This window comes from Egretta garzetta, unplaced genomic scaffold (genome assembly GCF_000687185.1).
Source record: "Egretta garzetta isolate BGI_Z169 unplaced genomic scaffold, ASM68718v1 scaffold112, whole genome shotgun sequence".
Taxonomy (NCBI): Eukaryota; Metazoa; Chordata; class Aves; order Pelecaniformes; family Ardeidae; genus Egretta; species Egretta garzetta.
Genome location: NW_009258884.1, coordinates 542,755 through 551,403, shown reverse-complemented (window position 1 = coordinate 551,403; position 8,649 = coordinate 542,755). Strand labels below are relative to the sequence as shown.

At 39.8% G+C, this 8,649-nt stretch overlaps 1 protein-coding gene across 5 annotated transcripts in view; it reads left to right on the top strand.

Moving 5' to 3' along the window:
* The first annotated feature begins 66 nt into the window (after window positions 1-66).
* Window positions 67-8,649, top strand: part of USP32 (ubiquitin specific peptidase 32) — a 79,558-nt gene continuing 70,975 nt past the window's right edge. For 4 of the 5 annotated variants that reach the window (XM_035889556.1, XM_035889555.1, XM_035889553.1 and 1 more), the window contains exon 1: window positions 68-278. In XM_035889556.1, coding sequence (XP_035745449.1) covers window positions 167-278 — 112 coding nt within the window. In that variant the 5' untranslated portion in view covers window positions 68-166. Of the gene's footprint in view, window positions 279-8,649 lie in introns of all 5 variants that reach the window. The other variant, XM_035889554.1, reaches the window with a different exon arrangement.

Sequence of the window (8,649 nt, the reverse complement as noted above, 5' to 3'; positions counted from 1 at the left end):
TTTACTCGCTGCTCTCCCTGACAGGCAGCACGCATCTGCATCTCGAGGTTGAAAGATGGATGTAGCTCTTAACGCTTCATTCTGTCTGGTGCTGTTTTAGTCCGGTTCTAGATTCCTCCGGGAGAATGTAAAGAGGAAGGGGAAACATAAACAAGCGAAATGCTGAATGCTTGCAGCTGCAGGGCTCCAAGGCGACGGGCAAGCTACACCCTGTCAGCTATCTTGCTCTAGAACTGATATCCAAGTCCAAGGACAAAGAGGGACAGTAATTTTCGACGGTAAATGGCTTGCAGGAAGGGTAGTTTTTTATAATTAAGTCCGTTGTGGATTCGTGTGGTGTAGTACTGACAGTTAAAGCAGTTCACCTGTTTGATATTTAAAGCATTGATAAAATTCATAAGCTCAAAACCAATACATGGCTGCCCTTTTTATTTCTACTTACATCTCAGAAGTGTGTAATGATTGATCAGGGAAAACTGGGAGGAAACATTGAGTGTTAATTGAAAGAGAAACAAATTAATGCAAAATGGAATTTTTATTAAATATTTTTTAATTTTCTTTTTTACGGTGGGGCCTCTGAGGGATGCCATGTCAAATAGGAAATGGAGCAACGTACTGCCAAGCAGAAGAAACAAATATGTGATTCAAACTCACTTTCGTTACACATTTTTAACATAACAGCCTTGAAGAATTTCACTTTTAGTGAAAGTATAGGAAGTCTTCAAAAGCATTGGTGTATGTATTTTTAGAGGAGCTGGAGTCATAAATGTAGCTTGGTAGAGGTGTGAAATTGAATGTAACAGGAAGTGTTTGAAATAAGTTCTTTGGTGGAAAATACATTTATTTGGTCAGGATGTATATTCCAAAGTTAATAAATAAGAAAAAACAAATGTTTTGAACTCTAAAGATAGATTTAAACTCGTATACTGCTTCAAAATCTGGGAAGTTGATCTGGATGTTTCGTAATTAAAAGTTTACTTGACATAAAAACAAGATTGATTTTTTTTTTTAAAGTTATTTCAAATTATTTCTTGTACAGTGAACGTAATATTTTTCTTTGATGTTATTCTATCCGTATGAGGCATTTAATACTGCTTTTCTGTAGGAGAACAGAAAGGTTGTTTTAGGCTCTCCAATATAAACTGATGTTTTGCTAAATAACTATATTGTTTATTTAACCAGTGAATCATTGTATGTATAAAACAGGCTCGTTATCAAAACACTGTTTGTTAGGCCATTCTTACTTGCACAGAACCATGCTGGTACTTATGGCATTTCTGTGGATGCAAGCAGCAAACAGTGATAATGAATAAATGTAAATGTTAAAAAAAAAAAAAAAAAAAAAAAAGCCAAATATATTTATGTCCAACTAGCTCTACCATCTCTAACATTGTGCCCTGGTCAATAAATGCCAAGTAAGTTTGATATTGGCTGATATTGTACAAATGCTTCAACCGTGAATTCTTCATTTATAATCAGTAGTGGTTAACTATACTTGTAGAAGGAGTGAAGCTAGTTTTAATTTCAGTTGTTGAAGATATCTGGAAAAGCGCGGTGAGTGCTGCTGGCTCTGGAAGCTTCAGAAAATAAGCCTGACTTAAGTTGTGAATAGCCGCAATTTTATGTACTGCAGTTCCATTTTGGGAGTAACCAAAGGTTGTGAAGGTGAGGAGAGTTTTTGTGGTTAAACACTCACAATATAAATAACTGTAGCTAAAATGTAACTTCTATTCAAGGAGATGAAAATGTGAGAGCAGTCTAGTGTTAATGGCCTTTTTCACCCTTGAGCATGAGATGGTACTGCAATTTTTTTTTTTCTTTTCCCTGCTCGTAAGCACAGACAGCTGACTGCCCTGTGGATGACGTGGCCGTGTGGGATGGCCATGATGTTGTCTTGTGTCCACCAGCGCAGGTCACACTGAGTCTTGTTAGTCTCCCTTTTTCCATGTAAAATCTGTGTCTGGTTGTGTAGTTTGGGAGCGAAAAGTAAGGGATGCTATTTTAGACATCTCTTCTCTTGTTACAAATATTGCCAAATTACAGTCATCTTATTTATAGTAGGCAGAGGCACTACATTGACTATTGCTGTGGAAGAGGCGTGGAGAGAGCTCTTCCTGACCCTGTAGATCTCCTTCTGAGGATGACTTCTTTGTGAGGAGGTGAAATTCAGGGGCAGGTCATGATAGGTGAAGTAAAAGAAGTGCTTCATTCCAAACTCCACATAAGATTATTGGTTGTTTTATCAAACTAAGTTTGTGGTGGCATAAACTGGTAATGTGGGTCTTGGGTTTGTAGTTTGTTTTTTTTTTTTTTCTTAGCCCTAAGATCCAACAGCAATTTTTTTTCCTAGCACACTGCCACAAGTCAGGCAGGCTTCCCTAGCTCGGTCGGTATCCCTTTGGGTTTGGTGCTTTTTCCAACATGTGCATCTGATTTCTGACTCCTTTACTACTGCTCTGTTCATCAGGCTGTCTGGCTGCTCGTTCTTTCTGAGAATTGCCCAGGAAAGAGATGGCTATGTGGTGTTGATGGCCAACTTATTTCAGATCCCTAAGGACTGTATTTTGCAGTGACTGTTAATGTATTCTGCCTAAGTAACTTTCAGAATATAGTCGCAGACTGAGGGTAAATCTACAAAGGTACTTGAAAATGATGAGATTATAGAATCTATAGTCAAAGTTTCTGTGAATGCTACTTAGAACAGGCCATGCTAACTCAGGCCATTTTCAGCTTATGTATGCTAAATATTCAGTCAGGTAACCACTTAAGCAAAAGAAGTGTCAGTGAATAATCATGAATCTGTCAGATTTGTGCTGGAGAGGAAGGCAGGTGGTTTTTTTCTTCCTTAAAGCAAGGTAAATTTTTGGTTGCCTGTATGCTGGGATGGAGGAAGGGGGGAACTGCCACAGCGTCAGCGTGGTCAGTTAGTACACTGTTTGGAGAAACGAGTGGCTGCTGATCTTGTGTGTTGGTTTGTTATGCACAGTGATCTCTGAGAAAAAGAGCAAAAGGAAAGAACAAAAATAGTGCCATCTTTCAAGAATGTGCATGCAATTAAACTGCCAGCTAATATTGAGGCAAAACTTGCAGGTGTATCAATTTCACAGGATTTGCCTCTGGAGAGGCCATGAAATAGCAGTTTTTGAAGACAGTTTTCTTTCCTGTTTGTGTATCTCAAAGATGCTACTGATTGGAGAACAAGCCCATCAAAGCGATGAAACCCCGCTTTAATCCACAAAAAGGTTAGTTAGAAGGCTTTCCAATAACCACTAATGTTATGTGATGGGCAGAGGATCAATCTTGCTAATGACCTTTTGTGTCTTGATTGAATTTGAAAAATAGCTACATTTGTTTTATTTAAATCAAGGCATATATATCTGGTGTCTGATCATTAACATCCTCAAGCGTATAGATGTAATAAATCTGACAAAAGGATGATGGAAAACTTGTGCAAATATATAATCATCTATTTGAGGGTGTCTTGATCTCAACCTGGTGATAAAATCCGTGGACTTAGCCCTTGAGCCCATAGAAGATGACTTTTTATTATTCCAGGCTGTGAAATTAAGTCTTGGATGCATTTTTAGGAAAAATTATCAGGGAACCATTTTAGTGGTTTATTCTCATCTTTCTGTCTCCCATGAAGGCAATTGTTTTACTTTCTTTTTCTCTCATATCTGAAAAACAGTGCTTGAACACCATATGTAGGTGAACATTCTTCAGGATATGTTGTTTTCTAGGAATATAAACCTGCGTCCTTCTGTTTAAGGAGCTTTGAGTTTTCAGGTGCATGAGATGTAAATGCTTAATCTCTCTCAGCCTTCTTTTTTTTTTTTTTTTTTTTTTTTTTTAAGCTATCAGAATGAATAGGATCCACTGTTGAGACAGTCTAGATTATACAGCGAAACTTGTTATGTCAGCCAGTATTTGATGGCTTTAGGGCTCTGTCATATGACTAAAGCAGGTATGAATGCATAGCTTCACACTTCCTGTTTATAAATCTGTAGAGCTGCAAGTAGCCACTCAAATTCACAGAGCAGTAATTATTTCACAACTTTGGTGTTCAGTTCTGATGCTTGATTGGGGAGGATACCTCAGCAGTCTCTGCTCAACATGTACTACGATGCACAAGTGGCTACTTAGACTTCCACAAACTGATGAAAAGAGGCTACTATTAGAAGAGAGGTTATTTATCTATAATTCTTCATCTGCTAAGTTGCAGCAAACGCTTTCTCTTCTTTTACTTCAGGTTCCAGTTTTAGAGAAGTGTACTCAGTGGTTTTCAACCTCTTCTTACTTGTAACTACCCAAGTTATTTCCTATGGGAAATGAGGAACATTTCCCATATATATATATGGGAATGTATAATGTATAATGAACTTAAGTCAACTAACAGTAAGTTTCCTTTCCTGAGATGCCTTTTGTGGTCTTTAGAAGTTCTTTACAAAATACCAGTTGAAAACTTCGAAATTAAAGGAAAACGTTGCCTTCTGCTTAGGCTTCTGTGAGTGCTGTGGTTCTGAGGGAGCTGATTGCATACCTTCTAATAGGATTTCAGTAATTCTTAGATGGTTCCCTAGTCCAGCCGTACCAGGCAAGGCAGTAACTTGGTGAGTAAGTGCTCAGGTGTTGGATGTGCACACAGGACTGTAAGTCTGATGAAAGAGGATTTAAGAACGTAGGCATTTCATAAACCAGAAACAGTTGAACATCTTAAAGCAAAAAGCCCTCAGAACTTTGAAATATCATTCAGTAAATGTTGGGAGTCCTCTGGTTTCTCACTTCAACAGGTGAATGGTGTGTCTAAATAATAGTAGTCTCATAATATTGGATGCATTTTTGTCCTGTCAGCATGTTACTAGAGATTCAAATCAAAGTGGTCAGGAAAGCTGCCAAATGAGCATAAATAGATAATACCGTTCCAGCCATGGTGGCTGGAAGTTAAAGGATAAGCTGAGCAAATCCTCATTGTGTGTGTTAAACATCTTGATATAAGCTAAAAGTACACTGTTGGACTGTTATGTACATAATATATTTTCTTATATTGATGTAGACTAAAATCGAGTACTCAAAACATTTGTTTTATAGATTATATGCCTATATATCTCATAGCTCGTATAACTGTTGCTTGTTCTGCTTCATTTCTTGTATTTTAATCAATGAAATCAGTTATTTTCATGGCCACCTCTTTCTAATCAGTTTCTAGTTTTTGCTCCTCTAACAGCAGGCCTTTTTTTTTTAAATATACATGCCCAGTGAAAGTTGTTGAACTTTCATCCTTAGAGGTTTTCAAGACCTGCCTGGACAAAGCCCTCTGCAGTCTCGTCTGAGTTCAGTGTTGACCCAGTTTCAAGCACAAGGTTGAACTAGTTGACCTCCTGAGATAGTTTCCAACCTGATAGATTCTATGAAATATTTCTGTTCATCTTGAAGTTTCTAAAGCTTTGGTTTTATGAAGTATAACATCAGGGTCCTAAATCTACCTGACAGTGTCGTACAGAGAAAATAAAATAAGACAAAAATAGAAACTAGGAAGCTTCTCAGAATGATATGAAGCATCTCTAATGAAATGTGAAAGGGAAAAAAAAAAAAAGAGGGGGCTACTTGAGTCCTGTTGTACTTGACCTGTAACAGTATCAGGCTTTCTGGCTGCTGGCACTATGGGAGAAATGAGTAAAACAACCCCCACCCCCTTTCTTTTGCTCAAAGGGAAGCCAGCTTACTCTCTCATTTCATAAAATACGGCATTCAGTTCTTTAGTACTCAAAAAAATGAAATTGCATTCAAAAAATGGGCCTGTGAAGGGATGACAAGCTTTGTGAGAATAAAAAACACCATAGCGTTGGCAAGTTATGTGATTAAGTGAGACATGCTATGTCTATTTAATTCTGTAAATTAAAATTATTGTACAACTGCTGTTTTGTGATAGGACTGACCGATTTTTCTGTATCTGAAAAAAACAAGTGTTACTAATGTCTGTCACTTTAAAAATTACAGAATGTCTTCTGAAAATTGAGTATATTTTTGGTTACATTGTGAATTCATACATTTGTTCTAAATAATTTGGTATATGGGCAGTGCCAGGTAGGTCTAATGACTTGTATGTCCTTGAGCTCTTATCATGGCATCTGTATGACTTAGCTACTAATTATTTTTAAAATAATCCTGCTCTTCTTTGGTCCAAGAAGAAACTCAAAATACAGTGAGCATACAGAATAGAAATGGAGGAGGGGTAGAACAAGTGTATTTTCAAATACCAGAACTGTTTCTGTCCAGTAAGTTATTTCAAGGACCGTTGTAAACCAGAGCTGCCCAGCTGGGTTTTTTAGGGCCTCCTGGGTTATTTTACAGTAGTCTATTAATTTTAAAGATTTGCTGAGCGGGGAGCTGTGCATCCACTGGAGTCCTACTGGGCCAGGTAGGACTTAGTATGTTCTTCCAGTATGTTCTTCCTTGGGATGGGAGCTGCAGTGTTGTTTTACTGCTGCTGATCAAGGGACTGGGAGTGCACCAAGAAATGTTTGGTGTCTCACCGTGGAACCTTACAGAGTAAGGTACTTACGGACACCTATGAATTGAAATGGTGTCCTTAATGAGTAGAAGAAGTGTGAGTTTTTCTGCCTGTCCTTGACTGATAAGTCTTTGCCTTTGTAATGAGCGTCGTTTCCTATCTGCTTTGTTACTGCATCCTAGGTAGCTAGCAGTACTTAATTATTAGTACTCTAAGGTGGTAACTTGCAGAATTATTTTGAATAACATGTAGGACTTGGTGTTTAGTGGAGGCCACTCAGGAGCATGCAGCATTTGTTTTAACGGCCCAACTGCTCTTCTTTAGGTGAGCTCCAGTTGCGTGTTGACTGCTAGCTGGGTTCTACAAGGAACATCCAATGAGGTGGAAAGTGTGTGAAGCTGTATATGTAGGTCTTCAAGTTCTGCATGCGTGTTTTTAGAACTGCATTTTACAGTCTAGTCTTTGGTATTCATAATAAACTGATGATTTCCTAGTTTAAGTTTCTGTGTAGGAAAGAAAGTTCTGGAGGTTAATTCTAAGTAAGACATTCAGTTTTTAAGTACTTTAAAACCAAGTTATTTCTTATTTTTTTATATTGCTTGAAGCAGTTGCTTTTTCTTTTAAGTTATAGTTAGTCTGAATTACCGTGAATGTCCATGTGATACTTGCAGTATTGAAGAACTACCAAAAGCATCTTTAACATTTAATTTTCATATGAAAAGGTCATTTACATAATGAGACAATGAAGCCTTTGGGCAAAAATGAATGTAGAAGAAAAATCTGTTAATGTAGATTCTGCCGAAGAGTTTGAAAGGGTCTAATTCACAAAACTTTGAATACTATATTATTGCTAGCATTTACTGGAATAAAAATATCCTGCTTGCCTAAAGAGCGGCAAAATCCTAATGCACATTCTCTTTTGTGATTTCTTCAGGGACATCTTACTCTTGTTAGTGATGACTGTGTTTTTATAGCTTTTGTGTTTTCAGCTTAGCTGTGTAATAATACTTAGCATTTCTTTTCTATGTAATGAATTTTAACACCTTTGAGAAGTGGATTTTTATGAGCTTGTGTTTACAGTTGAGCAGGGTTGGTGTAGTCCTCCTTATAGGTGGGGACATGTTTGGAAGCATCTCTTTTAAGTGCAGTTTTATTAACCCAGTTGTGATGGGTTGACCCTGGCTTGGATGCCAGGTGCCCACCAGAGCCCCTCTATCACTCCCCCTCCTCAACTGGACAGGGCAGAAAATGTAACAAAAAGCTCATGGGTTGAGATAAAGACAGGGAGAAATCATTCACCAATTACCGTCATGGGCAGAACAGACTCGACTCGGGGAATTTAGCTTAATTTATTACCAATCAAATCACAGTAGGGTAATGAGAAATAAAATAAATTCTTAAGATACCTTCACCCTGCCTTTCTTCCCAGGCTTAGCTTTGCTCCTGAATTTCTCTCCTTCCTCTGCCTCAGCAGGATGGGGAATGGGGGTTGGGGTCAGTTCATCACAGGCTGTCTCTGCTGCTCCTTCCTCCTCAGGGGAGGACTCCTCACACTCCTCTCCTGCTCCAGTCTGGGATCCCCTCCCACAGCAGACAGTCTTCCATGAACATCTCTAGCATGAGTCCTTGCCACAGGCTAGAGTTCTTCACGAACATCTCCAGCGTGGGTCCCCTGCGGGGTCACCAGCCCTGCCAGCAAATCTGCTCCAGCCTGGGTTCCTCTCTGCGCAGGTCCACAGGTCCTGCCAGGAGCCTGCTCCAGCACAGGCCTCCCAAGGGGTCACAGCCTCCTTTGGGCATCCCCGTGCTCCAGCATGGGGTCCTCCCCGGGCTGCAGGTGGAGATCTGCTCCCCTGTGAGCCTCCCTAGGCTGCAGGGGGACAGCCTGCCCCACCATGGGCTGCGCGAGGGGCTGCGGGGGAATCTCTGCTCTGGCACCTGGAGCTCCTCCTGCCCTCCTGCTGCACTGACCTGGGTGTCTGCGGGGCTGCTCCTCTCACATCATCCCAATCCTCTCTTTGGCTGCAATTGTGCAGGGCTTTTTTTTCCCTTCTTAAATATGTTATCCCAGAGGTGCTGCCACCGTCGCTGATGGGCTCAGCCTTGGCCAGCGGCGGGGGTGGGCTGGGGGGCGCGGC